Source organism: Pelobates fuscus, chromosome 1, assembly GCF_036172605.1.
Source record: "Pelobates fuscus isolate aPelFus1 chromosome 1, aPelFus1.pri, whole genome shotgun sequence".
Lineage (NCBI taxonomy): Eukaryota > Metazoa > Chordata > Amphibia > Anura > Pelobatidae > Pelobates > Pelobates fuscus.
In genome coordinates, this window is record NC_086317.1 from 40363435 (window position 1) to 40379848 (window position 16414).

Here is a 16414-nt window from a genome sequence, read left to right on the forward strand (position 1 = left end):
AGAAGCAAATAATTGCAGTTTAAGATAATGGTGGATATAAAAAAAAATAAAAATAAAGTTAAAAATGCAAAGATGGGTAAAAGCAAAAAAGGACTCCCTTCTCCCCATTTAATGCATTTCATTATGGGGATTTAATCGTAGGCTATACTTTACTACAAAGTACAAACGATACTATTAATGCAAGCGGTTAAGTCCCCACATGGTGTTCTTTTTTGTTCACAGTTCATTTTTTTATTTGAAGATATGTTCAAGTACTTGCAGTAAATACAATGAGATCGTTGTTTGCTTCCAATATGTTCCTGGCTGGATTTGGCAGAGTTAAGTTCCTATCCCCAGTACTGTTATTGTGGCTTATTGATTTTGCACCCAAGTCAGTGATGATTTTTTTTTTTTTTTTACACAGTGGATCAGAAACTCTTCTTCTGAGTTCTCAATCCCTAGTTGCCGTTAAGTTTTTGGAGTCCTTTCTGTGGACCGTTGGGTCTGTGGCAAGCAATTTCCTACTCTAGAACCATGTGTTCTTTAGGCATGACATCATATGTTCTAAACCACATGTGAAAGCATCATGACAAGCATTTTGTTCTTTTTGTTTTTTTGTCAGGCAAGCCCTTCAATCAGCAGTTAACTTTGAAAGCTCAAATGGATGCAGTTATTTGATGTTTGTAGTCGTCCCAATGTATTTACTGCTTGTTTGCAATCCAGATGTTATGTATTGCCGGGAAAAGATAATTTTCTGTAATTTTCTTTAGTTTATGGTCTATTTATGAAGCTGTTCAAAAGTAACGTCCAACCATCTGGAAGTTCAGTAAATATCCAAGTAACCAATAAATTCACTTATTATTTTTTTTAATAATTACCGTTTGTATTTTCAGAGCTAGTTAAAGACGAACTAAGAAATAAGAACAATTTTCTATTTTTATTACATATAAAAAAAAAAACATGGGAAGATATTCCCACGAGCTTCTGGTATAATACAATTGCGTCATTGCGCATGAATTGCGAATTTCAAAATTTTTGCTGAAATTCTCGGTGTCTGTTATGTTAAGTGTAAGAGTCCAGCTCTTGGAAATCTTCTGCAGACAGACCCCCTCCCCCCGTGGGATGTGAATGTCTACATTTTGCCATCTAACCTGACATTGTGCCTCAATAAAATCTTACAATATCTGTAACATTATGGTGCTAAAGCTATTTATTTGTGCTGTTTTCAGAATACCCTTATTGAATACATTAACACCTTTTTTTTTGCCTTAGATCCGATCTGCTTTCTTTGAACTTATATCCTGTCTGTGCCAGCATCTGCCCACTGTTTTAATTACTGAGGCTTCCCGCGTATGCACTGCAGTACTCCTCAGTATCGATGACAGTGATGCTGTGGTGTGTCCTGCCCTCTGGGAGGCTGTCCTTTACACCGTAACCACCATTGAGGTATGCTTGTATATTATATAGGTTGTATTTTAAATGATTTTTATTAAATTTATTTTTTTATAAATTACAACAGGACTGGTTCGTTTGAACTGCTGCCACCATACTTTTTTGTTCTGCTTCCACTTCAATGGCTAACTACCTAGATACATCAACAACCCACATGCTGTGTCTGTCTATATTTATCACCTTTGCTCTAATGACTTCTTCACATGTCACTAATAAAGCTTCACCCTGTATACTTGTAGTTGATAGATTATAGTATTTGTGCTAGACTGGGTGTTACATTGCCTGATTGCACCAAAGCTTACATATAATTTTATAATCCTCATTACTCGGCTGTTTGTGAAATTGTGGAATATTCTCAAAGTCCTGCACTACTACAGACTGTCATTATGATCAATATCCTGACATGACCCTTAACACTGAAATAAATTAACAAGGAAACTTTATTTCCTGATCTTCTTAGGGACGTGGGAGTAATATTAAAAAAACAACAACCTGCAACTCCCCCACAATCTGTAATTTCCATTTTTAATTTTCTTTAAAATAATCTATACATAGGAAAAGATAAATCTATGACAAGGCTGCTTGGATATAGTGGTAGGCCATTGACAGAGGAGTTGTTACTTTGGGGCTGAAGGCACATGCTTAGAACTAACTAGAAACGTAGATATGTTGTATTTTAACATTTTATTTTTTATTTTTTTTGGTGAATAGAACAAATTTGGAACTACTTCTTATTATGAAATTGCTAAATATGGGATGGGGGGGGGGGGGGGGGGGGGAGAAAGAGAAGTGTTAATCTGCTTTAGTCAGCACATCTTCTCATTTCCCATCAGACTTCTTGTGTGATGCCCTATAGATGTAGATGTATAAGCCATGGCGCGTACATAGAATCGATTTGAAGATCTTCGGTCTTGTGAAATCTTCCATAAACACCCATTAAATACTGTCACACACGATTTTGTTAATTACGGATACAAGCTTCTCACAACCACAACGCAACCATGAGGAAAGCAGTATTAAGTATTTCCCACCCCCTTCACCTGGTGATGCTGTAGAAGATGACGTGTTGAAGATGACGTGTTGCCCCAAAAATATGAAGACCTCACAAGACTAAAAAAAAAGTTTCTTCTGGTTTACATTTAAAATGTTTGTATGTTCTTGTGAGACTGTTGTTGGTAATAACCACTAAAGGTCTGAATTGTCAAAATGACTAATTAGAGGCTTAAACATTTTTAAAATAAAATGACATTGATAGGTCAGTATACAAGCAGATTGGGCAATATAACCACAAATACGTGCATTCTGCTAACTAACCAAATAGACTTGAAACCCCCCCCAAAAGCTAAGAGAGCTAGTATTTGTCATTTGAAGAAAAAAAAAAGCAAAGATCAAAGAAATTCTGAAATGGAATATTTATTACAACTGTAAAAGGATAATTAAAGACGGCACCAGATGATTCCCGCAACGGTCCTTCCCTCTTCCAGTTATCAAATTATTAACATCGTTAAGGTATTGTAGAATTAGGAAAAAAAACTCTAGATCTCTAAAGTGGAGATGTTATCAACATTTTAGGACACAATGTACCCAATTATCACATGGAACCAGTACGCATAAATAAACAGCAGACCCATAAATATAAAGAGACAGGAACTTGTGTCCCTGCTGGGGTAAACATTAAGACAGTGATACATTTTAAACAAGTAATACTGTTCATTGAATGTATTTATTTATTTTTTAAATGTATTTATATTTATAGAAAGTGTCACGGGTGTATTGTATATCTTGATAGGCAATTATTTTACATGTTGAGCATCTGTTAAAGTGGCTTAATTTTCTGAGCATTGGTAGAATACTGTTGTTTCTTCCTTAACCCCTTAAGGACCAAACTTCTGGAATAAAAGGGAATCATGACATGTCACACATGTCATGTGTCCTTAAGGGGTTAAAGGAACTGTACAAGCCTGATCTCAAGTAAACCTTATATTTTTTTTTAAAGTCTTTATTCCTCCCAGCTATCCATATGATAATAGATTAAGTGCAGATTAAGATTGGTGGTGACATGGTCAGAGATAGACACTTAACATTTTAGAGGGTTTGGCTGGTTGTGACACCAGGTGAGGAGCTTATCGAAGACCCTTACATGGAACTCAAAATGTAAATTAGAACACGGTTTCTTACTCGTATAGTCATGTACAAAAACATGTATTTTAAAGACTTGAAATTCTTTTTGTGTTCTAATATTTATTGAAAGTTGTAATATGAATGTATCAAGTACAAATCTGACAAGCTGAGATAAAACAGTCGTCTTCTAGAACGATGCTTCCAAAATGAACTTTACAGAGCCAATGATAACAATGAGCATTCAACAATTCCAAAAGGCATATTATTTTTAAGTTCTGTTTCTGAGCCCTTTTATATAATACACACCAAAAACAATGGGGCTTGGGTCCGAGATTAAAGATTATCCTTCTTAAACAGGCAGCAGTTTAAAATTCACTACAACTCACAGTTTATTGAATAACCCCCTGATGTTTGTTCAGTATCTCATCTCTTTTATATTGTGCTCGGCAGACTGAAATCATTACTCTTATCCCTAAGAAAAGCTAAGACAAAACAGTACAATAGAAATTCTAAATTCTTGCTGAGTCCAACTTTCTTTTTCTATTTGTGTGTGTGTGTGTGTGTGTGTGAATTGTTGCTGTGTAACACTTTTCGCAGATACTTTTCCAGCTGAAGCATTGAATACAATCTCCGTGTTAAAAATAGCTTGTACGTACAATGTACAGGGCTTCTTTAAATAGGCAGATTTATTGAAAACTGAATGTGCAACGTTTCGACATACACAGAGGCCTTTGTCAAGCTTGTCAAGGCTTGACAAAGACCTCTGTGTAGGTCAAAACGTTGCACATTCAGTTTTCAATAAATCTGCCGTTTTGAAGTAACTTTGAGTGCCTGGACCTACTTTCTACTAATATCTACTAACCAGGTGCATCAAAGACCAGCCCGGTCTTTGATGCACCTGGTTTTCACTGTGAGAGTGTGGTATTCTTTATCTTTGAATTATTAAATTCTAGAATAGACAGAGATGGTGTAGGTCAGGGGTGCCCAAACGGTAGATCACCTGATGTTTTAAAACTACAGTTTCCATGATGCTTTGTCATTCTAAAGGAGTTCTAAAGTCATGCAAAACATCATTGGAGTTGTAGTTCTACAACATCTGGGGATCTAACTATTGGGCACCCCTGGTGTAGGTTGATATGAATAGGTGATCTGTTATCTGCCTTTAACCCCTTGAGGACACACGACGGATATATTCCGTGATGATTCAATTTTATTACAGAAGTTGTGTCCTTAAGGGGTTAACATCATGTATAATCTGTCAGCCAGTCTCTCAAGGACAGTGACTATATCTTATGCCATGCAGCGGTTGATTATGATTCAGTAAAGTTTAAAATAGCTTATTGCCTTCTCGATTGTCTGCCTGCATCAATGCTAATTAAAATGGAACTAAATAGATGTAAATTGTCTTTTTTTCAGGACTGTTGGGTTCATGTGAATGCCAAGAAGGGTGTATTGCCCAAGTTATGGGCTGTGTTGAGAGAGGGAGGTCGTGGACTGGCTATTGTAATCTTCCCGAACCTACTACCGTTTATCAGCAGAGTTCCTCAACAAATTACAGATTCTAGGCTGGACTTTTACAATAACCTATTTGAAGCATTTGTTCAAGGGTAAGTTTCTTGTTGCCGTTTGAGTAAAAAATAATTCCAAATGCTGCTATTATTATTATTCATATTTTTGGAGGAAGTCAGGCATTTAGTCAAGTTATATATGAAAGTGTAGTTATTTAGCATGTAAAATTGCTTGTATGCACACATGGGGAGACGTCTCAAATTCTTCTGTTGTCTAAACCGGTGCAGAGTTAAAAAAGAGGGCCAATCACTATGAATTCTTGCTGAGCATCATGGGACTTGTAGTTTAATCCCAGCAGAGTGGAGTATGTGCTGATAATCCCAGATCTATAAGGTGTTTAATTAAACTAAACTTGCAGTCCTTAGAAGTAACTGTAAAAAGGAGTTTGTCCTGCCTACAATTCTATCACCTTATTCTGCACTGATTCACAGCTTCTCTAACTGTAAATGAATGATAATAATCATGTTTTTACTGGAATTTACACCTGTACAGGCCATGAAATGTGAGAATTGTTTAGAAGCTTTATATTATTGGAAATTATCTGTTTCTGGCATTGCTAAACGATGTCTTGAATACTGTATTATTTTCCTACATTAATAGTATCTCTAGTGAGCGGGCCATCACAAGCCCCGCAGAATGTTCTGCCATTATATCTGCCTACATGGAATGCCTACGCTTTGCCATGCATGAAAACGCCGGAGAGGGAGAGGAACAGAGGAAAATTCGGCAAATGCTCATCACTGACCAAGTATGGGAAACTTTTTTTTAATGTGAATCTGAGATTGCCGTTCCAAAGCATTGTATAATTAGTCTTTGTTTGAAGGGAATGCGGCTGAATAATAGTTTCTGGTAATTCCATGTAGTTCATCCAACTGCATCCAAAAGAGCGGAATTATGTACTTTTTTGATGAACTGCTAAAACTGCACATAAACCTTATACGCAAAACTGAAATAACAGTGGGAAAAATGTCCAATTATGGTGTCTTAAAGTACGGTGATTTTATTTTATTTGAAGATCCCCCATCAATTCTAAAAAAACTATTTTATTACCGCTGGTGGATTTAATTTTTTTTTTGGGTGGATTTTTGTAAGTAATACATTTTTATGTATGTATGTATGTTGATTATAGCAGTTTTCTGGAATAGTTACTAATGGGAGCCCTTCTGATTGCCAGGGGAAACATCAGTTGGTTAGACAAATGGTTAAATGGAATACAAGCTCCCGGAGCCATGTATTAATTGCTTTAATGATAATGATATCATGCAGCCGCACAGAGAACCGTCAGTAATCTTAATATATCTGTGTTGTAAGTGGCGGCAACACATATATTTAGAGCATCACAAGGCTGCGTGTGATTGAGACTAGACGTCTAGATTTTGCTCATCATTTTGTTTTTTGAAACAGAAGTCAGATTAGAAGACTCCAAGCACTATAACAACTCTGGTGCCTCACCCCGTCCCCCATTGTAAGTTGGCAAACTGTTTTAGAACTCTACAATGTGCGAGAGGGTGCCAGTACAATTCTGGGGCCATAACCACTTCAATTAGCTATTATGGTTATGGTACTTGGAGTGTTTCTTTAAAGGAGTCCATTTATCTACCATATCCAGGCTGAAAAACACCAATATTCTTTGTTGACTGTGAAAGACATTTAAAAGCAGCTCTGTCACCCTAAAACTGCTTGGGGAAAATACCCCAGAAGGTGACAGAACCTCTTTAATCACATGGTTTATAGACTCCATGAACCTGAGGGGTGCGGTCCATATGCAGTCGATGAATTAGATCAGTGTTCAGGGTCTGTAAAAGGTCTTGGATTCCAAACAGCAGTGGTAAACATTTGATGGTTTGGGATACAATAGATCTTTGTTACGAGGTACTGCCTAGTCCCCATTTCACATATAAACTATTGTATTAATAAGCACAAAGGCATTTTTTTAAGGAATTACAATGTTTTTAGTTTGATTGATTGTATAGTTAATTGGTTACATTCTAAGAAATTGTTATTTTGTTCTCTTTTTTTTCAAGCTGATCCCTCTTATTGATTCTTCTTTAAAAGACTACAAACTTCAAAACAGCCCATTTTATGGCCACGTGGAGGAAACAATATATTCCTGGGAGAAGAAAGCAGAGAATGAACGTCTTGGAGAAGATGTTTCTTGTATACATTCCACCATATTATCTGGATTTTGGGAGAGCTTATCAAATGTATGCGTTGCTAATGTGGATACATTAGAGGCTGGAGAAAAGGATCTAGCAGGTGTTTCTGGGCTTTTACATATTCTTCAGAACCCAAACACTTGCATGAAAGTAAACAAAAAGAAAAAAGCAAAGATACGATTTGCTGACGAAGAGGAAAGTGCTGGTGGTAGCATTAGACCAGAGCCACCTACAAGAGATACCAAGAGTGTGTCTAAAGACCAGGACAACATTGTTCCTGTAAGGAACAGAGAGCCAACCATCAGTCGATTGAGGCAGGAATTCCTGGAAGAATTGGTGTGCAAGTTGGCTGAGCTCAGCATGGTTTACATTTCTGAACAGGGGTCCAAACGTCATCTGAAATTCTTGGCTGCTCTCCTTAGGGCATTTTGTTCTGCTAAGGTTTTTCAGGTTCTCGTAGAACAAAGTTTTGATGAAGCCCCCACAAATGCAGAGCTCCTTGGGCGGGGGATGGTACTCAAAAACGAAAACCCAGCAGTGCAGTTCCTTTATCGAAAATTAACAAACTGGTTAAGAGAAGGAAGCGAGGAGGATTCTGATTTCTTGGTGGACATCTTGTATAGTGTCCTGGTGTGCTGTTCTGATCCTTTGGAAAGAAAAAGTATCATGGACAACATGACAAAGGTAACACTACATGTTTAATTTACACAGATTTGTTCTCTGTCAAAATTATTCCTGGGTTCAGATTGTAATACATATGTTAAAATGAACCAGTCATCCAAACATTGTGTGGGTTAGAGGTTCATATTCATTTGGATATAAATTCTAGCTAAACACCATGCAAGTGCAGTACTCGCAAAAAGTAAAAAAGCAGGACAGTCCCTATTTCAGGGTCCTGTCCCACTGTTTTAGGTTCTTTTCCTAGAGTTCCACATTCGGGGACACCAGGGAGCTTACCCATTTTCAAATAACAAACCGCAAGAAAGGCTTTTAGAAAGGAGGAATTTCAACATTTGCAATATGGTTTATCATGCTGCGGTTACCTTAGAGAATCCTGGTTTTGGTCAAACTGCCTGAAAGTGACTTGGCATAGTATACATAGTATAGATCCCTGAAGTTGGTGTGTTTGCAGTCAGGCAATAAAAACGTGGAAAAAAAACGCATTTAGTTTTTCTTAAGACATTTATACTCATTGACTTTGATGATTCCTGTTTGAAATGCTTATTCTGTTTCATTTTATTTCCATCTCCTGCCGTTGTCCAAGTAACAGTCCAGATGCAGTATTATAGTTGTTGTGTGGTCTCCAAGCTGCCTAGGTTTTATTTTCCTCTGTAATATTTTGTTTTATGACATTATGTTTAATGTGCTCTTGTGGGTCTTAAAAATAATGACTTGCACAATGAAATGTTGGCTTGCACTTGTCACCTGTGGAAATGTCTTAAAATAACCATTTTTTTTTTTAAATATTCTTTTTTTTTTTTAGATGGACTTTAAATGGAGCGTTTTTCTTCACATCATTCAAAAGGTAATGCACAGATCATAACGAATCCGCGGCACCCAATTTTACTAACCAGGTGTAAAAGTCACTCGCCACAGCAAGCCCGGAGGGTCAATGGCCAATTTTCAATTGCCTGTGGCTAGTGAGAGAGTAGAAGTTTTGAGCCCTGACTAATCTTTGGTTTGTTTTCCTTTTGGTAAGGGTTTGATTACATAGTCGAATAATGGATTCAATTGTTTTCTTAGATGATATTTTTTTGGGGTGGTCCATGCCATTCTTTAACCCAGAAGTTGTTATTTTTTGAGTCTGTCAGGATATGAATAGAGTAAACCCTGGCCCTGGCCACAGAGAGTAATTTCAAGCTTAACCAGAAAATTTATAACATTGATACAGGAACTGTGACTTTTATACCAAAATGGTTGAGTTCCATTCTCTATTTGAGCTATACTTCCAACTTGACTGTTTTGACTTAACGTTTGCTTGGCAAAATTCTTGACAATTCCTAGTATTAGTGAATAAGTCAGGTCTGATATGAGTGAGTTCACAACTCACATAAAGGTTTTAGTGTTCTTCGTTAAATGCCTTTTTTTTTTTATCACTCCTCCAACAGGCATGTTCAGATTCCGTGAAGCATTCTCTTGTCTGTGATTGGCTGACCGGTGATGTTCTAGGTGACAAGTTGATCTCTCTTGCAAATGAGCTTTGTGCGAGTGGGCTAAGAGATAAAGCAACACAATCAGAATCCTATTGTTCAAATAAATGGGCTCTTTTGAGTTTGGTGTTGTCAGAGCATGTGAAAAATGGTGAGTTATACATTTATTTAATCATTTATTTATTCAGCATTCAGCACAAGTAAATGATTAACAGTAGTACAGTACTGCACATATAGAAATACGAGCACAGAATGAGCCGATATTCAGGCCTGTGATCTTGTTATCTGACGTTTGTATCAATAGTACTCTTTATTATACTGTTAAGGAAACTTTGTCCAAATTTTGCTTTACTTGACTTGCATCAGAATTAGCCTGGCAAAGCAAAACAAATAAAAAAAGAAATACAAAATAGATAAATTGTAGGTGCTCATCATGGAAGTTGAAAAGCTGTTCTGCTTTTAGACAGGAAATGTAATAAATAGATTTTAGAGAATTTTCTTTACACATGCTGGTAAAGACTATTCACGTGGGACGCATCTAAATTGGTATTTTCCACTAAATCTTTTCCGCTCTAACTTTTTTACTTTTCCATACACAGAATCATTGATTGGTGAAACCTACGTGGAAAGAATCATCGATCAGCTGCATTCGGCTCTCTCTAAAGCCAGGGATCTTTCTGAAGCTGGAGATGTCGAACAGTCCGTTTCATTCATATGCGACGTGGCGTCTAACTTTTTTAGCTCCGTGAAGGGCTGTTTTCTGATGCCCTCAGCGGAAGATCTGCTTCTGACCATCTTCCAGCTCTGTGCCCAAACACCTGATACAACCCATTTGTCAGGTATAATTTCAGTCTGGATAGCGAAAGTAGTGCATTATGTGGAAATAACTGACTGCTAAAGGAAAGATGACATAAGGCTGGTTAGCTCAGTGAGCTAATGCACCATCTGTAGAATCGCTGGTGGTCACAGGTTCAAATCCTGTCAGGGTTGATTCCTTGAGAGGCAGATAAAATGAGTACCGTTAAATTGGGTGATAGTAACATCCCCTGGATGTTGGGCAAAATTAATATCCCCAGGACGTACTTGGAAACCAGAGTAATCTGAATGCACCTTTCCTTGTAAAATACTTTGTTATTATTACTATATGTAAATAATTTAGTCCTGTTATATCAAATTAGTTATTACTTACATTGTATGCAGGAAAGTAAATGGCACTACGTGTCTTGTGTTTGTGTTTGATGTCCATTGTAGTAGCCTGTATCAGGTTATAATGTCTGTTAAATTCTCATTGTGCTTTTTCTATGTGTGTGTGTAATGTTTTCTTACAACCAAAATCAAGAATTAACATCAGCTAATTTGTGTATTTACTGCTAGATTCGCTGGTGCTCAAGCTGGAACATACCTGGCTGTGTGGCCTAAATTCATTGGTCTGCCATTTTGACAGTATACCCCAAGGAAGCATGTTCTTGAATAGATCTGCTCAATGGGTTAAGAATCAGATTCAGAAGTCGCAGCTCAGTGTTCAGAGGTAAGTTACATTTTAAGTGTATTGAGAGGGATCATAGAACGGAGTGTTCATTGTGTGATTCTGAATTTGACAGTGGAGAAGAGACTTGGCCTACACTGGCACAGTGCTCTTTAAAGTGAGCAGCCTTCACCAGCTTACCGAAGCAGACTGCAAGACACATAATAAACTAGGCAAAGTATCACACTGTAAAAGGCCAGTAACCGCCAAATGCAGACTTCCACACTCTTTGATAGAGACGGGATGATGGGGAGGTAATGTTCCCCTGTGCTTATGTAGTGCAATGCTCATAATCCTGTGGAGCAGGTCAAGGACAATTTATTTTATGGATATTCATATTATTTCTATGTGCAATATTTGGTTACATTTGTTTCCATGAAGGGTAGACCTGCCACATTCATTTCTTTTTTTGTTACCAGATTTACAGAGCGTATTTACTGGACTTAACTGTTATTTACTCAATTTATATATTGTTTTTTTCTTTAATCTTTCTCGCAGCCTTCAGTCTTTAATTGGCGCTGTTAACAATCTGTACTGCAAAATCCTGGAGGCAGGTTCGTTGGCTATCCCCCTTCTAGAAGAACATCTAACATTAATGATTCCAGACACGGAACAGTGGCAAAAGATGCGTCAGTGTCTCTCTAACCAGGTATGGCTATAAAACGCAAAATGAAATAAAAAAAAAAAAATCAATCACTGAGCTAATATATTGAAATTGTATAGGCATGATTAAGGAGCTTGGCTATATATCTAAATGAGTTGATTTAGTTGCACTTAAACCTATTGCACTATATGATACTATATCTCCTTAGCAACTTATAGTGAGGTTCAATAGCAGAGTATAGTCAGGAGACAGTGGATATATAAAAGTGGTGATTTCCCTTATCAGCATTTTTATTAAATATTGCAGAGTTATGCTTTTAACCTGTTCTGGTGAGATACAAAGACTGGGATTTTACTGGAAATGCAGGAACTTCAAATGTATTTTGTTTTACTTCTGATCTATTGTTTTCGCTTTGATATATTGAATGCATTATTTCTATAAACCCGCCTCGGATCCAGGCAGGAGTGTTCCATTTTCATGTCCTGGGGTTTAGGTGCTGTTGATATTAAGATATCTTTTTTTTGAACAGAAGTTAGGAATTCGTGTTAAGTGACTCACCTTAAGCAAGATCATACTAAAAACCCATGTTCTTATCAGGGACATTACTTGTTAACTAGACAACTGATGGTTGTTGGTTCAGACCAGACAAAGAACTACCTTGTTGGTACTTGGGCATACTTGGGAGAGATAGATGGTTTGCTAGTGCTTGAGAACTAGAAGGTGAGACTTGGAATTAGATGGTTGGTGGTACCTCTGTGTGGTCTTTGAAAGTAGGTTGTTTGAAGCTTAGTTGTTGGTGGTACCTGGTGGCAGACTTGGAAAATATATGATGGAATGTGCTTAGGGTTAGACTTGGGAGCAAGATGATTTAAAGAGACACTTCGGACACCAAAAGCAGTTTAGCTTGCTGAAAAGTTTTATGTGCAAATAGTGTGTCCTCTTTTTTTCATTTTGCAAAATGTTAAGTAGAAATTGACACTTGAAGAAACTTTGTTCCACCCCCTTGGCTTCCAAGCATACAACAGGTAATGTTACTTCCTGGTTCGGTTAGCTCAGTGGAGCTAAACTAAAGAGGCAGCGATTGTACAGAGCACCTGCTTTGCAAACACTTTTCAACGAGCTGCATCGGGAAGTTTGTGATTGGACAGCCCCAGAACATCTGGGCGGGGCTAGGAAAGGAGGACTTGTAAAGGCTGCAGACAAAAGATCAGCAGGTTTTGCAGCTGTTTTTAGAAATTACCCTTTTGGAAACATGCAATGTTTCAGTTGAGGTATATCAACTAAACAGTTTTTTTTTTTTTTTTACACATTTTTTTTGCATTTGGGCAGTGGAGAGTCCCTTTAAGTTACGTAGGTGCAAGCATGAGACCTAGATGGTTGGCGGGTACTTGGGGCCGATATGTGAACTCTTAACATTGTGGGACTATTTTGACTCCCTTGTATTAAGTTTTTTGCCCATAATAATACTGGAAGAGAACAAGTTCACATTTAAATGTACAATGAAATTTTAATTTAGATGAATTGTTGAAAATACACCGTTCCTGTATTGTGACAGTTGTGTTCTATTACAGTGGTTGAGCAAGCCGCTTTTGGAAGGACGGCTGAGCATGAACTCGGAAACATCTGGGATAGATCTTAAAACTTTCTCTAAAAATTGGCTTCCAAATCATCTCTGCACGACCTCTTTATTGAGCAAAATGGCTTTTCAAATGTTGGAGAGCCGTGCACTTTTTAAAGAAAAGGAAATTGCAACAAAAATAAGCGTAATCGGTAAGCATGTTTTAATTGTAACTATATGTAGTTTTCCTTTTTTTTTTTTTGTTCGGTCACGATTCACATTTACATCTACTATAAGCAAATAATTATTTCAAGTCTTCTTGGAATGATTTCTATCTTTGTCTTGACTTTTTATCATTTCTTTTTCTCTCACTCTCTCTTGGAATTCCCTTTCATCAATGCTAGGGCTGCCAAAACTCCATCTCATTTCTAGGACAGAACAACTTATGTTTAGATTAAAGCCAATTAGTGTCCATTAATTGGCCAGCTGGAACGTTCTTAGAACATTGTGGATTGATCCACCCACGCACTAGCTTAAAAGCTTTCCAATCAACATATTTCTCACTTGCTTAGTGGATGCGGTGTGTAATATGGCATTATGGAGTTTAAGCAATGTGCGAGGCTCACTGAGACATATACCTCCACAAGAAAAAAGTTTGATTAGGATTAACATATTCTTTTTTCCACACTTTGCTTTCTTCAGATTGATAACAGGGTCATTATAAGGCACTGGTAACTACACTGAAAAAAAACACGGAAAATCACCTGTTAATTGCGTTAACTATGTTTTTTCATATGATGCTCCGTTTACTTTAAAATGTAAATCATACATTTTGTCATTTACTTCACAACCCAATTCGGTTCGGGTGGAGCAAGAGCACGTAACGTATTGTAGGAAGAGAAACGGAATCATTGCGTGGGAAGCACCACACTTCTCGAGTCAAATGCTCCTCATAAAAAAGCATTGAATCCGATTTCCATGAGAAGCATTGATTGAATAATGAATTTCCTCATGCATAGGACGTTGAACGTCGAGAACAGAGTCTGACACAGTTCTCACTGCTGAAGCAACATCTAGAGGCTTTCCGTGTGACAGAGATGTGTTTCAAACCTGTATTTGTTAACCCCTTCAGGACGGTGGGCGTGCTATGCCGTCCTTGGGGACTCGGCTCTAATCACCAGTGGGCGGCATAGCACGTCCACGCCGTCCTATGTACTTACACGCTCACCGGTGATCGCGATGGGGGGGACTTACCTGACATCCCAGGGAGTCCCCCTGCTGCCGATCCGCCCCTCCTGGGCCATGTGATTGCGAGGTGCTTGCGAGGACCTCACAATCACGTGGACAGAATAGCCGTTCATAGCAGTGCCAGCAGGGGGAGTGCCTGGAATGACAGGTAGTCCCCCTGCTGCCTGCAATAAAATTAAAATAATGTTTTAAAAACGTTTTTAATTCAATAATATATACATAGATCTAAGTGTGTGTGTGTATATATTTATAATATATATGCAAATAATTGTATTAATTACAATATGCGGGACCTGCCTGACAACCCAGGCCAAAAGTCCAGGGAATTTTGCTAGCACTATATTTAACCCTGTAACTTTCCAAGACACCGTAAAATCTGTACATGGGGGGTACTGTTTTACTGGGGAGACTGAGCTGTACACAAATATTATTGTTTAAAAACTGTAAAATGTATTAAAACAATGATATCGTCAGTGAAAGTGAATATTTTTGCATTTTTCTGTTTTGAAACACTAATATTTATGTTCAGCAAAGTCTCCGAGTATAACAGTACCCCTCATGTACAGGTTTTATGTTTTTTTCAGAAGTTAGAGTCAAATATAAGGCTTGCGTTTCAGTTTTTTCACATTGAAATTCGCCCGATTGGTTACGTTGCCTTTGAGACCATATAGTAGCTAGGGATCGACCGATTATCGTTTTTACCGATATAATCGGCCGATATTCTGTATTTTCGGCAATATCGGTATCGGCCAATATAGCTACTGATATTGCCGATAATACCTCCTAGGACCGCCAGGCTCATTACAAGCCCGGCGGTCCTGGGGGGGCCGGCAGCAAGCGCTGACTTACCCTCCCAGCAGCTCCTGCAGCTCCATGTCTAAATCTCGCGAGACCCGCGGCTGCAGAGCGTTGCCACGGGTTACTATGGCAACGCTCCACGCGGCACTAAGGGCCGCGAGATTCACACTGGGGAGCTGGAGGAGCTGCTGGGAGGGTAAGTCAGCGCTTGCTGCCAGCCGCCCCACAGTACTTAACAAGCCACCGGATCACCAGGGAATACTATATCCCCCCCTCCCTGGTAAGAAGCAGGTGGGGGTGGGGGGACTAAAAGAAACAAAAACAATACAATTTAAATATTAAAAAAAATAATAAACATAAAAAAAATCCCCCCCCTCCATTTTACACAAATTACATCACTACACACACACACACACACACACACACACTCACTGCATTACATACATACACACTACACAAACACACACACTGCATTACATACACAAACTACACACACACAACCTGCATTACATACATACACACTACACAAACACACACACTGCATTACATACATACACACTACACAAACACACACACACTACATTACATACATACACAGTACAAAAAAACATACACTGCATTACATACATACACTACACAAACACACACTCTACACAAACACACACTGCATTACATACGCACACTACACACACTCTACACAAACACACACTGCATTACATACACACACTACACAAACACACACTGCATTATATACACACACTGCATTCACTTTACACACACTGCATTCACTATACACACACTACACAAACACACACTCTGCATTCACTATACACACACTACACAAACACACACTCTGCATTCACTATACACACACTACACAAACACACACTCTGCATTCACTATACACACACTACACAAACACACACTCTGCATTCACTATACACACACTACACAAACACACACACTACACAAACACACTCTGCATTCACTATACACACACTACACAAACACACACTCTACACAAACACACACTGCATTATATACACACACTGCATTCACTTTACTCACACTACACACACTGCATTCACTATACACACACTACACAAACACACACTGCATTCACTATACACACACTACACAAACACACACTCTGCATTCACTATACACACACTACACAAACACACACTCTGCATTCACTATACACACACTACACAAACACACACTCTGCATTCACTATACACACACTACACAAAC

General features: G+C 38.2%; 1 protein-coding gene across 1 annotated transcript in view; it reads left to right on the forward strand.

Moving 5' to 3' along the window:
- The window catches only part of LTN1 (listerin E3 ubiquitin protein ligase 1), a 64084-nt gene that overhangs the window by 13235 nt on the left and 34435 nt on the right, over positions 1-16414 (forward strand). The window contains exons 7-16 of the mRNA XM_063448221.1: positions 1252-1425; positions 4969-5159; positions 5722-5869; positions 7146-7961; positions 8761-8802; positions 9386-9578; positions 10027-10266; positions 10802-10955; positions 11451-11601; positions 13128-13326. Of these exons, the coding sequence (XP_063304291.1) occupies positions 1252-1425; positions 4969-5159; positions 5722-5869; positions 7146-7961; positions 8761-8802; positions 9386-9578; positions 10027-10266; positions 10802-10955; positions 11451-11601; positions 13128-13326 (2308 nt within the window). The remainder of the gene's footprint in view (positions 1-1251; positions 1426-4968; positions 5160-5721; positions 5870-7145; positions 7962-8760; positions 8803-9385; positions 9579-10026; positions 10267-10801; positions 10956-11450; positions 11602-13127; positions 13327-16414) is intronic.